The 17,678-nt window shown below is 51.4% G+C and overlaps 1 protein-coding gene across 1 annotated transcript in view; it reads left to right on the top strand.

Moving 5' to 3' along the window:
- Positions 1–3,453: 3,453 nt before the first annotated feature.
- DNAH3 (dynein axonemal heavy chain 3) overlaps positions 3,454–17,678 on the top strand; it is a 173,778-nt gene continuing 159,553 nt past the window's right edge. The window contains 7 exon segments of the mRNA XM_045589319.1: positions 3,454–3,474; positions 6,093–6,275; positions 6,795–7,017; positions 12,332–12,404; positions 12,773–12,947; positions 15,214–15,403; positions 16,941–17,136. Coding sequence (XP_045445275.1) covers positions 3,454–3,474; positions 6,093–6,275; positions 6,795–7,017; positions 12,332–12,404; positions 12,773–12,947; positions 15,214–15,403; positions 16,941–17,136 — 1,061 coding nt within the window.

Here is a 17,678-nt window from a genome sequence, read left to right as displayed (position 1 = left end):
CCTCAGCCCCGGGCCCTGGGCTCCAGGAGGAGCCGCCTGCTCCCTGGCCGGCTACGGAGAGCTCCGTGTGGAGGGGCCTGACCTGCAGGGCAGGGAGTTGAGCGTTTAGCGGCGTCCCCTAGAGGCCACTGGTCCTCCCTCCCTCCCTCCCTCCCGTTGTGACAACTGGAAACGTGCCAGGCATCACCACATGTCCCGGGGGATGAAAGCGGCTGCCTTGGAGGATGCTGGTTAGGACCACGGGCTGGGGGGAGAGGGGGAAACCACTCCTTGGCTCTGTCCCGGGGCTGCTGCTCACTGTGGGACCCGGGACCAGTGATCTGCTGAGCCTCAGTGCTCTCTGTGAAATGGCAGACCTGAGAACTGGCCTGACTGCACCGTTAATTCTCGCCACTTTCCCTGGGGACCTGTGCTGGTTATATCTCGTCTGTGGCCTATGGCTATAGCACCGGGGAAAGAACTCTTTTTGTTCTTGTTTTTTAGTGTTATGGATGTCTCCCTTTTCCCCCCACCCCCTTTCCAGCCCTATCACTCCTCCCCCCAGATCTTCACCATCCTCTTGCCCATGTCCACAAGCAGTTCATATCTATCCTATCTAATAAAGGAGTAATATGCAAAATAACCATCACTCTGCTTCATCCACAAGCCATGCCCATCAGCCATGCCCGCCAGCCAATCAGGAGCAAGTATGAAAATTAACCCCAACCAAGATGGCTGTGGCTACTGAGTGAGCAGGAGGGAGGCTTGGGTTTCCCTGGTGATGAAGGAAGTCAAGCTTTCTGCACACCCTGGCCAGCCAAGGCCTCCGCTCCCAGCTACAAAGTTTCAATTATAGAAGATAAATAAATCCCAGATACCAAGGTCTCCGCTTGGGTCACCAGGGAGTGTGGCTGGCCTGCAAACCACCACAGGCCCCTCGCTCAGGCTGCCCCACGCCCCAAGGGAACCCCCACCCTGATCTGGGAACCCATAAGGGCAAACCAGCTGGCCCTCACCCATGCACCAGGCCTCTATCCTATCCAATGAAAGAGTAATATGCAGATTGACATCACTCCAACACACAATATGGCTGCCCCCATGTGGTCAAAGATCCTGCCCCCATGTGGACACAAGATGGCCACCACAAGATGGCCAGCAGAAGAGGAAAGTTGGGAGGGACCAGGCCTGCAAGGAAAGGCAGTTGGGGGCAATCAAGCCTGCAGGGGAGGGCAGTTAGAGGTGACCAGGCCTGCAGGGGAGGGTAGTTAGGGAGGACCCAGGCTTTCAGGGGAGATCAGATGGGGGGACCAGGCCTGCCCTGCAGGGGAGGGCAGTTAGGGACAAACAGGCTGGCAGGGGAGCAGTTAAGCATCAATCAGTCTAGCAGGGGAGTGGCTAGGGGGTGATCAGGCTGGCAGGCAGAAGTGGTTAGGGGCAATCAGGAAGGCAGGCAGGTAAGCAGTTGGGAGCCAGCAGTCCTGGATTGTGAGAGGGATGTCCAACTGCCCATTTAGGCCTGATCCCAGTGGGCAGTTGGACATCCCTCAAGGAGTCCCAGATTGGAGAGGGTGCAGGCTGGACTGAGGGACACTCCTTCTCCCGTGCATGAATTTCATGCACTGGGCCTCTAATATATACATATTATGCAAAGTGTCTCCTCAGCAGTTTGATTGACCTGGAGTTTGATCACGTGCTGTGGCGTGCGCTTACCATCAAGGGACAGTGTGGAACAAAGGGAGGCCCCCCAGCAGCTGCTAAGGACCCTACCCATGTTGGAATTTCGTGCCCTGGGCCTCTGGTAAGCATGTGAGTTCTTTGGTTTCTCTTCTCGTCTGGAAAATAGCTCCTTAGGCAAGGAGCAAGCAGCCCGGGTGCAGTGGGACTGGCTGTGGAGAACTCAGCACCTTGATGAATCACAGGCTCCAAAATGTGGCAGTGTTACTTCTACCAACGCATGTTTCTAGCAGCAATCAGGCTGGTGCATAGACTAAAAGCTTAGACTAGTAATTAAAGAAGCTAAGGGATCAGCCTCTCGCTGCAACCAGTGATGAGGGGGAGCTTATGGTGGTGGGTTGGAGGACATGGACAGCGCCCTGAATGTGATGCTTAGGCAGTGCTGTGCGGCCTCCTGCACTTGGCTCAGCTGCAATCCGATGGTGTCCACTGGGAAAAGGTTTTGCTGTTTTGCTTAGAACAATACTTTACAACCATCATTCCCCAGTGCTGCTGTTGTGGAAAGCTGAATTGTGACTTTCACATAGTTTTTATTCAAGGGTGCCATCTAGGGGTGCCTCTGTGAACCCCCTCTTCCTCCCATCTCTGTCTTCCTTGGAGGGCCAGCCCCATTTCACTTTTCCTTGTGTATCAGCTGCCTCCTCCGCGGCATGTTTATCCCATGATGGCAGGGCCATAGCCTTCTCCGGACACGGCTGCTGATGACCGTCTGGTGGGTCAGTGAGGCAATCCCAGGAACAGTCTCTCCTGTGTGCCTCCGTGTCTTACTCTGGCTGAGCAGCCATCTCTGACCTGCCAAACAGGACAGAACTGGCTCTGAATAGGATTGTGTGAAAAATTTCCCACAACAGATGGAGACCCTGCACTTCACACCACAGAGATGCAGACAGCCTAGGCCCCAGTGGGCCTCTGCTCTCCATATTTCCAGTTCAACAAATAAGAAGGCAGGACCCCTGGTTTAATTCCAGGTAAGCATAACGTCTTCACATCAGTATGTTCAGCTGTTACATGGGACATACTTATACTAAAAAATTCTTTGTTGTTTACCTCACAGTCTAAGTCCAAAGGCTCAGGCCCTCAATGCCACTCACACTCCTTCCTGGGTCATTGCTAAGCACCTGCTCTGCCCTGTTGCCAGTTCCCTGCTCCTGGCTGCCTCGCCAGCAAAGGGGATGCCAGGACACGGAGGTCAAGCCCAGGCTTGAGTCTGGGCCCAGAGAGGCCTCTCCCTCCTTAGCAACAGACGCGGAAGCCGGGTCCTAGCGCCGCCGGTGTTAACAGCCCGGGAGGGGGCGGAGACAGCCCTGTGCCGGGTGTTGTTTGGGGGTGCTTCCTCCCCGTTCGTTCTCTGCTTTAACACGTAAATCTGCTTCAGTTTTCCGGGAGCTGGTGTTCCTGGGACAGACCCCAGCGGAGAGCTCGGTGGACGGCCGAGGGGCCGTGGCAGGGGCGCTGGGGCCGCAGAAGCCCAAGGCTGCCTCTGGCTCTCCAGCTTCCCTTTCTCTCCTGTCTGCCAGGGAGCTCCTGCGGGCAGGCGGGGGCTGTGACCTCATAGAGGCAGCCCTGTGGGCAGAGTTCAGAACGTCTGGAAAGTTCCGTTGTCTGTGCCATCCTATGATGCTCTAAGGAAGTGTGGATTTCAGACCCACGGGTAGGAGCGGAAGAAACAGAACTCCTTATTCCTTAAAAAAAAAAAAAAAAAAAATAGGTCCAATATAGAGAATGTACAATATGAACGACATGGATTACTCATCTCCAGAGGTATGTCTGAATTCTAAAGATTTTTCTTTTTCTTAACCCATATTTTCAGCATGTAGAGACTGAGGAGTGGGGGAAGGGGATGTTTCAATCACAGGCCCATTGCCCTGTGACTCCCCGGCTGAGCGAGCGTGCTAACCACGTGTCTGTGTGTGTCCTTTGAGGTATGCTTTTTGCTGAATTAGGCTATTTTACCCACTCCTCAGATTTTCCTGGGAAAGTTTCACCTGTTGTTCCCTTCCCTCCCCTTCCCTTCTAAGGCCACATATTCCATCCCACAGTCCCAACACTGTCCGCACATAGGAATACCCTGGGAATCTCTTAGGACAGAGACTTGGCCTCGTCCTCAAAGATGCTAATGCACAAGGTTTGGATGTGGCCTGGAGTCTGTCTTTTTAGCTAGAACTCAGTGATTCTGGTCCTCAGGAAAGCTTTGGGAACGGCCTGTGTGAGGACGTGCAAACATCACATGTGTGTGAAATAAGCCACATGAAAGTAGCACTTCTACCCAATCCAGGTGCCAGATTCTTGTGTAAGAGCTAAGGTTCAGTTGCTCTTTTAATTAAGATTACTTGAGCCCTAGCCAGTGGACAGAGCATCAGCCTGCAGACTGGAGAGTCCTGGGTTCAATTCCTATAAAGGGCATGTACCTCGGTTGCAGGCTCCTCCCCTGCCCAGGCCCTCGTCAGGGGACGTGCAGGAGGCACCCGATCGATGTGTTTCTTTCACATTGATATTTCTCTCTGTCTTTCCCTCTCTCTTCCAACTCTAAAACCAATGGGAAAATATCTTTGGGTGAGAATAAAAAACAAACAAACAAAAAAAGATTTTTAGCTGAAGCAGATTTAAAAACGAGGCCAAGGGAAAGATTTCCAATGAGCGCAAAACCTTGGTTGCAAAGGTCCCTCTGCTGTCCCTCTGGGCCTGGGAGGAAGCGTGAACCACTTCATGTTCCCAAGCCGCTGCCCCCCAGTGGGAGAGCAGGGCACTGTGGGCACGACCAGACGTCCTCCGAGCTGAGCTGCAGCGTCTACATCTCACTCCCCCTTGCGCAGGTCTGGTCTTGATTTCAGTAACGACAGAGGGGCTGCTGGAGGTGATCACTCAGTTCTTATCCTTCAAATCGAGGCCAAGAGCAGGGACAGACAGTGGTTTACGCCAGCCACGCGCGCTCCTGAGCGGATGAACAGCAGGGTCCGGGTCTCACACGCAGCATGCTCCGGGGAGAGCGGGGCAGCCCGTGTCCCGCCCTGCCGGCCGGTGCCACCGCTGTTACTGAGCGAGGCGGGGGCAGGGAAGCGACTCTGGTGGTTCAGGTCCCAGCTCAGGATGCACCCTTCCCCGTGGGTTTGCTCATTGGTTTGTCTTTAAGATCAACACGTTCCCTCCCAGAATAATTTTTGTGTAAGTGACACTGTCTCCGCGGGGCGGGCCATGGAGGATGTGCCCTCAGAAGCACCTCGTGGGGCGAGGCTGTGCTGCCTCTCCTTGCGGGGTTTTCGTTTCTTGACTAAAAATCCTCCTTAGTGTTTGGCACGTGACAATGTGAAAGAATGGCAGGTGTTGCTGTTATTCTTTTGAAGACTGAGTCATCAGTGAGGGGTGGGCTGGGGAACGGGTGGCTGACATCTGATTACACATTCCTGGTCCCACTGCCCATTGCCAGTTACCCTGCGTGACATAATTTGCTGACCCAATGTGATCAAATCAATCTTATAATGTCATATTATCAGGAGTCCAGCCCAAAGTCATTGCATAAGGTGAACAATCATAGAGAATCAAAATTGCCCTTGAAAATCTCTCAAACTATTTTTATATGGTTTTACTGATTTTAGGAAGAGAGGAAGTGGTGGGGGGGGGAGGAGAGAGAGAAAAACATTGATGTGAGAGAGAGAGACATCAACCACCTGCCTCCTGCATGCCCCCTTCTAGGGGTGGAGCCAGCAGCCTGGGCTTATGTCCTGACCAGGAATCAAACTGGCAACAGTTCGGTGCATGGAGCAATGTCCAGCCCACTGAGCCACACGGGCCAGGGCCCCGCAGCTGGTCAGAATGTGCTGCACAGCAAGCTGCTCAGGAGGCCAGCCCCACAGCTTCCTCCCGTGTTGGGTCAAATGGCAGTCGCTCCTTCTGAGGAAGCCATTGTCCTGCCCCGGGGGAGGGGGTGACGGGGGGTTGGGATGGGACAGAACACACGGCATCAGGCCATTAGGCAGCTCTGCTGTTACAGTCAGCTCTGTCCGAGGAGCCTGCTGAGTCCCTGCGGCTCCCTCCCCGAACACTCACTGGGTGGAGCTGTGCAGCTCCCACAGGTTTAGTGACATTTTCTGCAGGGAGCACAGAACGGCTGTGCTAAGCACACACATGCAGTGCTGCGCCCGGGTGAATGTCTGCCTGCAGTTGTGTGTGTGTGAAATGCAGCCGTGTTTTCATCACCACACGAGGTAGGGCAGCGTGGGGTGCCCTTAGAATTTGGACCCTTCCCTGGAGAAAAACAATATCTGAACTTGCTTCTAAGAGTGTAGCTAAGGAGGAGTTGCTGATGGGAAGACAGATGGATGACTTAACAATGAGACTATGTGGACGGGGATGAAAACTCTGCCTAAAATCTTCCGGGGAAGCTCTCTACTCCTCATCAACTTAGAGGCTTGGGATCTCCTGTAATTCCTGAAGAGCAGCTTTGTTCCCATTCCCCACAGATCCCCAAAAGTGACTCCATCCATCACATGAGCCGCTCCCAGAGGTGGCCCGAGCTCCCCCCTCTGCCGGCCTCTGTGAATGAGGAGCCGTCGGAAGTCTATCAGGTCTGTTCCCGGGCGGCCCATGGGTCAGGCAGGGGTGGCTGTGGGACTGTGGCCTTGGTCATTCCTGCGACCGGGGAAGGCTCCGCTGCATTACTGAGACTCCCTGAAGTGCTTCATCCTCAGCTGTGAAGTGAGAGCGGTCAGGTCTACTTGGCAGCCATGTCCGTGAGGAATAGACGACAGGAACCAGTTTCCTGACTCACAAACGCACTGTTTGTGGAAAGACAGCTCATAGAGGGCAGAAGCCACGCTCACAGAGGTCAGGCAGGGCGTCGGCATCTACCCAGAAAGCGTTTGCAGCGAGTCTGCAGAAGACAGAAACAGCATGAGGCCCGTGGGAGTCTGACTGTCAGCAAGGACATAGCTAGGACCCCTCAGAGCCCAGGCACCCTGCTGGGATCAAACCCGCCACCCACCGGGGCCATGCCCTGACCGGGAAGTGACCCGTGACCTCCCACGGCCAGCCCGGCTGGCCGTTCGCAGAGGCCCTCACGCACCTCGTCTGCTTGCCTCCCGCAGACGGTCATGTCCCACAGCCTTTACCCGCCGCTGATGCAGCGCACTTCCTGGACGCTGGCCGCCCCCTTCAAGGAGCAGCACCGCCACCGCGGGCCCAGCGACTGCATCGCCAACAACTACTCCCTGACCGCCCAGGACCTGAAGCTGCGGGACCTGCTGAAGGTCTACCAGCCCGTCACCATCAGCATCCCCAGGAAAAGGGCCGTCCCAGAGCTGCCGCCAGGTGTCTCTGGGAGAGCAGAGTCTGGGAGGGAGGTCTGTGATCCCGGTGTCCAGCCTGGCTTCGCTCTCATGGCAGCTAATGCTGGGAAACCTCAGAGAGTTGGTCTCCTCACCTGTGAAACAGGAATGACTGTAAAGACTAACCTACGTTTACATACCCCAGAACCTCATGTTCAATGCACCAAGCACCACTCTCTCTGCCCCGGTGTTAACTGATTGCTATGTAGCAAACTCTCCCCAAGTTTAACAGTTTAGAACAGCAGTTGCCAACTTTTCGGGCCTCACAGACTACCAGTGGTTTGCAGACCACTGTTGGATGACTGCTGGTTTAAAACTGCTCATTATCTTATGGTTTCCTAGAGGCCCAGTGCACGAAATTCATGTGTGAGGGGGGAGGAAGAGAGAGGGGAAGAGAAGAGGGGGAAGGGGGAAGGGGAGAGGGGGTAGGGGGGAGGGGGGAGGGGGTTCCTCAGTCCAACCTGCACCCTCTCCAATCTGAGAGCCCTCAGGGGGCCCCCTACTGATGACTTAGGCCTGCTCCCCGTGGTCTCTGCTCTCTGAGGGCCTGCCTGTTCATCACCGCTGCAGGCCTGGTGTCTGCTCTCTGCAGGGGCCTGCTTGCCTCTCGCCGCTGTGGCCAGGGGCAAGCAGAGCCCTGCTGATTGCTCTCTGCAGGGGGGCTGCTTGCCCCTCGCCGTGGCGAGGGCTAAAGGGATGGCTCTGGTGGGGCTGAGGGGACTGGGTGCCACCATCTTGTGGCTTTGGGCACTGGCACCTTTGTGTCAGAGTGACGGTCAGTTTGCAATTCCCTCCTTATTAGATAGGACGTGGGTCACTGGGTGGTTCAAGCTCAAAGTCTCTTTCCAGCATTCAAGCAGGGTGTCAGCCAACGCCAGTTCCCTAAAGGTCCTTCTCCCAGCTCACTCACGTCTCGGGTCCTGATCACCTGTTGGCAAAAGGCCCCACGGCCCTCTTGATAGCCATGACTCAGAGGGAACAGGAGAAAACAAGAGGGAGAAAAGGGCATCAAGACAGCTTGTGGAAAGCCATCACATAGAGGGCAGAAGCCACGCTCACAGAGGTCAGGCAGGGCGTCAGCAACCACCCAGAAAGCGTTTGCAGCGAGTCTGCAGAAGACGGAAACAGCATGAGGCCCGTGGGAGTCTGACTGTCAGCAAGGACATAGCTAGGACCCCTTCTGTCCTCTATGAGCTGGCTTGCCACTCCCATTTGGCCCATGGTGCTCTGTCCCCTTTGCCATATTCTGTGTTAGAAGAGAGTTGCCAAGCCCACACACACAGGGCGTTCACAAGGGCATGACAGCAGGAGGTGGATGTCATTGGGAGCCATTTGGAAGCTGCTAACCGTAGCACTTCTTTCATTTTTATTTTTATTTTAAATCTTTATTGTTGAGAGTATCACAGAGGGCCACCATTGCCCTCCTCACCCTGATCCTTCCCTGCTCCAAGTCTTCACTACACTATTGTCTGTGTCTCTGGGTAACATAGATCATATATAATAAAAGGCCAATATGCAAATAGACCAAATGGTAGCCAGTCGTTATGATGTGTGCTGACCACCAGGGGGCACATTGAAACTTAGCAGGCATTGGCAGCAGGAAGCAGAGCAAGGAAAATGGCGGGTGTCAGCCATAGTGGGATGGTGGAGCAGGTGAGCGAGGGCACCAGACCAAGGTTGCTGTCATCAGGGTGAGGCTCTGGGATTACTGAAAACTCTTTGCTCCTGCACACCATGGTCCCGCCCAGCACTTGCACCTGCTGCCTACACTGGCCCCACTCGCACCCACTCCTGGCACAGGCCCTAATCGATCCATGCTGTCAGCAGGTGCAGGTGGGGCTGTGCCATCAGCAATTGGGAGTGTCAGCGGCAGTGGGAGCAGGGCTGCCGGCAGACAGGGGGTTGGGAGCCATGGTGGGAGGGGCTGGGAAGGGGTGCAGAGGATGGGCTGAGATCCACCCCTGTGCCAGCAGCCTTGCAGCCCATAGGTTTTTTCAAGGTGCACGGATTTGTGTACTGGGCCCTTCGTATGCATATAAGATCTTTGGTTAATCTCTTCCCATCCCTCCCCTTCTCTCAGAGAGTCATCAGTCTTTTCCATGTTTTCATGCCTCTGGTTCTATTTCACACATCAGTTTATCTTGTTCATTAGATTCCTTGTTCATTTGTTTTGATTTTTAAATTCAATTGTTGATATATATGTATTTATATTTTTTAATCTTTTTCTTCTTAAAGTAGACCTTCAACATTTCATGGTTTGGTGGTATTAAAACTTCTTTAGCTTTTTCTTTTCTGTGAAACTCTTTATCTGATCCTCAATTATGAATGTTACCTTTGCTGGGTAGAGTAATCTTGGTTGTAGGTTCTTGCTATTCATCACTTTGAATATTTCTTGCCACTCCCATCTGGCCTGAAAAGTTTCTGTTGAGAAATCAGCTGACAGTTGTATGGGTGCTCCCTTGTAGGTAACTAATTGCTTTTCTCTGTGGCTTTGAATATTCTCTCTTTGTCCTTAACACTTGGTATTTTAATTTTGATGTGTCTTGGTGTGGTCATCTTTGGATTCCTTTTGTTTTGGGTTCTGTGTGCTTCTTGGACTTGTAAGTCTATTTCTTTCACAAGGCAGGGGAAGTTTTCTGTTATTATTTCTTCAAATAAGTTTTCAGTATCTTGCTCTCTCTTTTCTCCTTCTAGCACCCCCATGATGCAAAACTTGGTACACTTGAGGTTGTTCCAGAGGTTCTTTACATTATCTTTGTATTTTTGTTTTTTGTTTTTTTTTCATTTTGCTCTTCTGATTGGATGATTTTGCTTCCTCATGTTCCAAACTGTTGATTTGATTCTCGACATCCTCTACTGTTAATTCCCCATATATTTTTCTTAATTTCAGCTAGTGCATCCTTCATTTCTGACTGATCCTTTTTCATATCTTTGATGTTCTCACTAAGATCCTTAAATTTCTCATTGAAACTTTCATTAAGTTCCTTGAGCATCCTTGTAACCATTATTTTATAGTAGTTTTCTTGCTTCTATTTCACTTAGTTTTTGTATGTGTTTTTTTCTGGAGATTTCTTCCTTTTGTGATATGCTTGTCTCTACATTCTGGTTGCTTCCGTGTGTTTGTTTCTATGTATTAGGTAGAGCTGCTATGTCTTCTGGAATCTGTAGAGTGGCCTTGTGTACTAGGTGTCCTGTAGGCCCCAGTGGCTCAGCCTCCCAAGTCCCCTGAGCTGGGAAATCTAGGTGCACCCCCTTTGTGAGCTATGTGAACTGCCCTGTTGTAGTTGAGCCTTGACTGCTATTGGCATCAATAGGAGGAATTGACCCCCAGGACAATTGGCTACAATGATGACCAGTTGTTGTCTACAATGGAAGAACTGCTGTTCAGGAAACGCCCCTTTAAAGCAGGAGTTGCTTCAGTGGGGTTTTGACCCTCACTGAGTCTGCCTCTTGAGTGTGTCACTTGTGAATGTGGTAGAATTGCAACCTGGCATGGTCTGAAGTGATCCACCAGTGCACTGACTCTGAGACCTCCCAGTATGTACAGTCAGCCGCTGACCAAAGTTACTGGGATTATCATACTTCTACCTGGGGCCATCGGCACAAGCTACAGAGCAATCTGCAGATGGCTGCTACTTATTTTGGCATTGGAGGTTCCCAGGAGAGGCCAAACTGTTAACTAAAGCAGGTTGCTGCTAGTGCCATGCCTGGGGCCCCTCATTGATAGGTATGGAGCATGCTGATGTCAGCTGATTGTTCTTTGAGAGATTTTAGAAAAGTCTGAAGCCTGAGCTAGGACAGGCCATCCACATGGAAAATCCACTACAAACAGCTTGAGTGGAGATGCAAATTGGATGGGACAGAGTCTCATGGAATTTTCAGATGGAGCAAATAGTGTGGGCCAGACTGATGGAGACTCAGCTATGGTAACTGGCAGTCAGCTCTGTGGTGGGATAAGTCCCAGCATAGGAACAATTACTTCTGCCAGCACTTTTGTCTGGGAGAAAGCTGCCTCTGAGTTCCTGCCCTGATGCCAGACAATCTAGTTCCTCCCCAAATGTCCTTGGATACTTTCAAGCTGCTGCCCCAGTACTGGAGCTCAGAGGGAGTGAGTCTAAGTCTGTGCACTGGCCCTTTAAGAGGAACTGCCTGGGTCTCTGTCAGCTCTGTGTCACTCAGCAACAATCTCCATATTCTCTTCCCAACACTGGAACCCTGAGCTGAGGTGTCTGGCATGGGGCTGAGACCTGCTCCTCCAGAAACCTCTGCAGCCTAGATATCCCTCCCTATTAAAAAAATGTCACGTGAGGTTTGGACCAGTTCATTCTGTGTCTCTGCCCCTTCTACTAGTCTCAATGTGGTTTCCTCTTTGGTTTAGGACTTCCATTCAGCCAGGTTTCAGGCTGTTCTGAATGATGGTTGTTCTGTGGTTTAGTTGTAATTTTGATGTGGTTATGGGAGGATTTGAGTACCACATTTACCTATACTACCATCTTGGTTCCTCTTCCCATAGTAGATTTTATATATTAATTTATTTAATCTCACCAGATTCACATATATCTATTTAAGGGTATGCTTCAGTAATTCTTGTTAGATGTATATTGAAGCAATATTTTTTTATACTTAAAGAGTTGTCTTTTTGCCTATTACTACTATATTTGGAGTAGATTGATGAGGAGATCAAGTGTAAACTCAAAATATAACTTGCGTTTTCAGTTCTCTTTAATTTTCTCAGAATTTCAATTTAATAGTAGTATGTCATTAATACTGCTCTATGACTTGTTAATTTCCTTAGGCTAGAAACTTAAGCAAGTTGAATAGTAGAGTTTTATGCCATTTATTAAAACTATTTGTAGTTACCCTTTATTGCAAATAATACTGGTTTTTTATTTGTGATAATCATATCATATCTTTAAAATAAATATATTAAGTTTAAACATCTGAGTCTATTTAAAAATATGAAACAATAATACATGTGACATTTAGCAAACAGAGCAACAGGGTAGAAGAGTGGATCAAGTAGGCAGTTATTAATACCTGTCAAATGTGTGAATGAATGGACCACATGCTCATCCCTGTTTCACAATGGAAGAAGCTCAGGCCTGGAGTGATGAAGTCACTTCTCAGGGTCACACAGGTAATTAGTGGTGCAGGTGGGACCAGAACCCACATCTGCCTCACCCCACTGCAGCAAGTTCACCCCTTAGCCTGCTCCTGGACAGTCCTGAGAGTCACATCCCTGTGGACAGAGCATGGTCATTGCCCATCACTGATGTCTGTCTTCTCCACTATTCTAGCAACAAAAAGCTCAGCAGAGCCTGAGAGGAAGAAAATGAAGTCCCCCCTGATAGACAAAATGGATCCTACCAGGTAAGGTGTCTCTGTGGGTACAAGGGATTTCAGGACACCAGGCTGAACCAGAAAAGACTGTGGTCTCACTAAAGCCATGCTCTTCTCAGCCTCAAAGCATTCTCATACCCCCAGTAACTAATGGTTCCCCTGCCAATCTCCTTAATCTAAAAATCTTAAGACGCTAAATAAAAATAAATTAACCAACAGAGCAAACCAGCTAACATACCTATGTAATGCTCCATGTTAGAGGTCGCCACTCACGCCACAGCTCTCAGGTGACACGGAGGAGGGCTTCTCCTGCAGAAGGGCCCTTGTGTGGCTGGAGAAAGCAGGCTGACAGCTCAGAGCCTCTGCTGAGCCAGGGCTGAGCCATGTATTCTTTTCAGGATCAAATCTGCCCACAAGACCTTGCCCTCCTCACCCAGGAAGAAGGAGGTGGTGACCTCTGAGACCCCCCCAGGAAGCAGACCAGCAAGCCCAGAAGAGCAGATTAACACGATGTTACAGAAGGAGATGGAAATAGAAAGTAAAGAAGCCAAGCCATCCGAGTCAGACTTGGAGGTACATTTTCATCACTTCCTTCCTCGCAATTGGCATTCAGTGATTCTGACCTGGGGGAACAGTAGCATCAATGCCAGGAATGGAGAGAAATAGGTTGTTAGGGGGATCAGGCCAGCAAGGGAGAACAGTTAGAGCCATCAGGCCAGCAGGGGCATCAGTCAGGCAGGCAGGTGAGTGGTTAGGATCCAGGGTATGTTTTAAAAATACACAGTCCAGAACCCAGGACAGTGTGTGTGCATTTTCTGACCTAGTAAGCCTTAGAAGCCAATACCTTTGGGTCCTCTGAGAACTTAGGTTGCAAAATGGTGACCCACAGGCTGGGGTTGCCAGATTTTGGAAAACAAAACCAAAACACAAAATAGGACATCCAGCTAAAGTTGAATTTCAGATAAACATGAATTTTTTTTAGTACAAGTATATCCCAACCCATCTGGCAATCCCACCATAGGCTTAATTTGGTTTATTGCTGTATGAGGAAAATCTCATATGAGCTAGATTTTAAATTTCTCTTGAAAAATTAAGATATTCCAAGTTGAGTAGATGCTGCCTCCTTTAGATGAGAGATATATTCTCCAGTTTGTCAATTTCCACCATTCCTTACTATTTTTTTACTAGAGGCCTAGTGCACAAAATTCATGCATGGGGGTAGGAGGGTCCCTCAGTCTGGCCTGTATCCTCTCCAATCCGGGATCCCTTTTACAATCCAGAACCACAGGCTCCTAACTGCTCACCTGCCTGCCTGCCTTCCTGCCTGCCTGATGCCCCTAACTGCTCCCCTGCTGGCCTGATCCCCCTAATTGCCTATCAGCTCCCCCCTCCTGGCATGATTGCCCTAACTGCCTAACTGCTCCCCCCTGCCAACCTGATCCCTCTAACTACCCTCCCCTGCTGGCCTGAATGCCCTAACTGCTCTCCCCTCCTAGCCTGATCCCCCTAACTGCCTATCTGTTCTTCCTTCTTCTCTGCACCCTTTGGACCCCCAGCACAGGCTCTCTGCCGCAGCCCCACCCCCATCCTGATTGGTCATTATGTAATAGCTTTCTGGACAATTTGCATATTCCTCTATTGTTAATATAGATGTCCACCAATTGTCACTTGTTAATGTTACCTGCTTGATTCTAGGTAGCCTTCTGAGTTTCTAACCTCTACCTTAAAAGGAGAACAATAAAACTTTAGAGTTAATAGCTTATGAGTTTATAGTACATAAAAATGATTAACAATAAAAACTCAGTCATTATGTGCTATTGGCAAAATTCCATGCTAACCCTTATTTGACCCCATTCCAAACCTGGGTACTATAATCATTCTTATAGCTCAGCTGTGGAAGTTGGGGTGTAGACTGATTCAACAGCTTTCTGGGCTTATGCAGTCAGAATAGGCGAGGTCTGGCTGACAGTAAAGTCTTTGTGGGTATGAGCTACCCAGCATTTCTCAAAGTAGCCAGCAGATTATAATCACTTAAAGTGCTTTTTTTTTTTTTTTTTTTTTTTTTTTTTTTTTAAATCGCCTGAGGAGGGGTCTGTGTGGCTGCATTTTAACCAGAGCCTCTCTCCCCACCCCAGGCAGTTCTTATAACGAGGGAGGGAGTTTGGATGGGTTTGTGTTTAATCAACTTCCACTCCAGTTGGAAAAGGTGAGTTCCGTCTCTTCTGGCCTCAGGCAGATGGCACTGACACTCAAAGCTGATTTCAGACCCTTGCCTACACGTGGTGCTTCTCCTCTATTTGAAATGACCCATTGCTAGAGCCTCTGGGCCGTCAGCAGCTCAGAGGCAGGCCCTAAGGAAACAGAACTCAGTGTCACCAGGGACATGGCCATTTTTATTCAGTGTGTGCATCGGTGGCTTTTCTAAACTCAGAAGCCCGTGGTGGGATTAGAAGAGCGATCATAGTCTCACTAGGTCTTTGAGGATCTTTTCCCCAAACTGTGGCCACAAGCTATAGGACCAAGCTGCTTTGCAGAGACTGATGTTGAGGAGAGTGAATTGAGTCCCTCTAAGGAGCTCTCTCCTCTTCTGAAAGCTCACTGGGCATGCTGCCTCATCCCTCGGTTCCCGTCTGTGTGGCGTTTGACAAATCTTTCTTTGTGCGTCACTGGCCTCTGTGGCTTTGGCCGGCTCTTCTTCACGGGGACACTGGCCCAATCTCATGGCCACGCTCGTGAAGTCACAGTGCAGCCACGTGGCCGAGGCAGCGGGTGGGTGTGGGGAGGCGGGCACAGTCCACCAGTCACGGTCATTTTCTTCCTGGGGGCTTGTCTACGGCAGAGATATGAGTATTATTTGACACACGGAATCCGAAAAGACATGATCGCCCCCGAGGAGGAGGAAGTGATGGTTCGGATCTCAAAGCTGATTCCCAGCACACTGCTGACCAGCTCCTTCCTGGAGCCCCTGCTGAACACGCTGATGGAGGAGAAGGAGAGCTACTACTACAACAGCCTCATGAAAAGCATCCGTAAGGCTGGGCGCCCGGGCAGGTTCCCGCGCGGAGGGCCCTCCACACTCCCTCTCAGGCCTCTGCCCTGTTCCTCCGAAAACGCCAAGCACTTAACTTCCAATTCAAATGCCCCCACCACCACTCATGTCTCCCCAGCCCCTCGCACTCGCTAATGTGCACCCACTCCCCAGGGTCCGGTCCTGACGGGGCTGGGCGCCCAGGCCTGCACGGCTCACAGGCCGGGGAGCAGCAGTGCTGCCTCCAGGGGCAGGGAGGACTGCCGTCTGAATCACATCATGCTGCCTCTTCCCGCCACTCCCTGCCCTCTCCAGCCGCATCACACTGCCTCTCCACAGCACTCCTGTCTCCACCTCCAACTCCCCTGTGCACTCAGTGTCCGCTGTCCGCATTTCCCTGGGTCTGGCTGCGTACAGGCTGTGGGCTCTCTGGTGATGACGATGTCAGGCTGATCCTCACTCCCTGCAGCCGGGCCCAGGCCTTGCTCACAGAGGGAAGGGAACTGTTCGGTGACGGTGTGTAATGTGAGGGCGATCACGTTAGTTCCCCTCCTTCCTGTGTTATCTGGACAACAGCCACCTTCACCAACTCGTCTAGTTATTTTTAACTTCCTGACTAACTTTCTGACGGTGTGAGTGTAAAGGGTAGAACCAAACTCAGAAGAATAAACGTGTAAAGTCCTTCAAATCCCAGCCCAACCTACTTCTACAGATTTATCACCTTGAACTCAAACCACTTGCACCTGCTATTCCTGCCACAGCATAAATGGCAGCTCCTGGAGCGTTGTTTTATACAAAAGCCACGGCCTGAGCTTTACTGTATGCTGCTCCTCGGCCCGCCCTCTTCCCCCCCACTCCCCTCCAGTCCTGTCTCAAATGCCCTCTCACCCCTCAGGACCCAGCTCAGATGTCACTTCAGCCGTGAAGCTTTTGCCAATCTTTCTTTCCTCAACGTGTGGCATTTAATCTCTGAATTTCCATTACAAGTGTCTGGTGTGGTCCGTTGTGTTGGTTTTGGTGTGAGGAGTCAGTTGATTAATGAGGCATCAGCAAATACCATTGTCATGCAGACGCTAGATAGCCTAACACAGTGGTCAGCAAACTCTGGCTCGGGAGCTACATGTGGCTCTTTGGCCCCTTGAGTGTGGCTCTTCCACAAAATGCCACGTGTGGTGCGCCCATGTACAGTGCGATTGAAACTTTGTGGCCCATGTGCAGAAGTGGGTTTTTGTGAAGAAGTGGCGTTAGAAGCAGTTTAAGTTTAAAAAATGTGGCTCTCCAAAGACATTTCAGTCGTTGTGCTGTTGGTATTTGGCTCTGTGGGCTGATGAGTTTGCCGACCACTGGCCTACCAGGCTGCAATCCCAGGTTCCTGGAGCTCAGACTGAGGTTCCCTCCCTCCCTGGTGTCCTCAGACAGAAACACGGGACTGCAGCGGGGTGCCGGCGACCTGCCGGAGAGGGCCTTTCGGTGTTTGCCTGTGGGCTGAGGCGGAGCACGGGCTCGGTCCCGCGCACTAACTGCTCCCGTTGTCCTAGTGGACTACATCCTCATGGACCCCGAGGAGAAGAAGAGGCTCTTCATCGAGAGCACGCCCCGCCTGTTCCCGCAGAGAGCCATCCGGGCGCCCGTGCCCTGGCACGGGGTCTACAAGAGTGCCAAGAAGTGGAACAAGGAGCACCTGCACACGGTGAACCCCATGGTGCTCAGCCTGGAGCAGCTGTGGTTTGAAGAGTAAGAAGAGCCTCCTTCTCCCCCTCAGCCCCCTTTGCACATGGGAGAGCATGCTGGGCACTACAAGCACCTGTCCTGGGTGTGAGGGGGCACATCCTAGCCCAAGAGGCATAGGAGCTGACACCCATGCATCCTGCCCCAGCCCCGGGCCTCAGCCCTGGGTCATCCTGGGTAAGAGCATCGCATGGAGCCAGGCTGCAGGGCTGGGCTTGGACTCGGGGCTTCACAAGTGATAGGTGTGGGTGTGTTACCTCCGCTCTGGGCCTCACCACTGAATTTGGGGTAATGAGAGCCCATAGGGCTGTGGGAGGAATAACTCAGTTAATGTCGCAAGGTACTCGGAACGGTGCCTGACATTATTACTCATGAGTGTTCATTGCCATTGCCTCCATCGCGACCTGGGTCTCGCTGCCAACTTCTGAACACATGTTCACCTGCTCGGCTTCTCGCCCGCGAGAGGGCGGCACTTGGTCTTACTTGCCTATGTGACCCAGCCCCGCACAGGGTGGCGGGGCCTCGGGAATTGTGGGGGACCGGACTGG

This window comes from Pipistrellus kuhlii, unplaced genomic scaffold (assembly GCF_014108245.1).
Source record: "Pipistrellus kuhlii isolate mPipKuh1 unplaced genomic scaffold, mPipKuh1.p scaffold_m20_p_31, whole genome shotgun sequence".
Classification (NCBI taxonomy): domain Eukaryota; kingdom Metazoa; phylum Chordata; class Mammalia; order Chiroptera; family Vespertilionidae; genus Pipistrellus; species Pipistrellus kuhlii.
The sequence above is the reverse complement of the archived record's forward strand: the minus strand, read 5'-3'. Positions and strand labels throughout refer to the sequence as shown.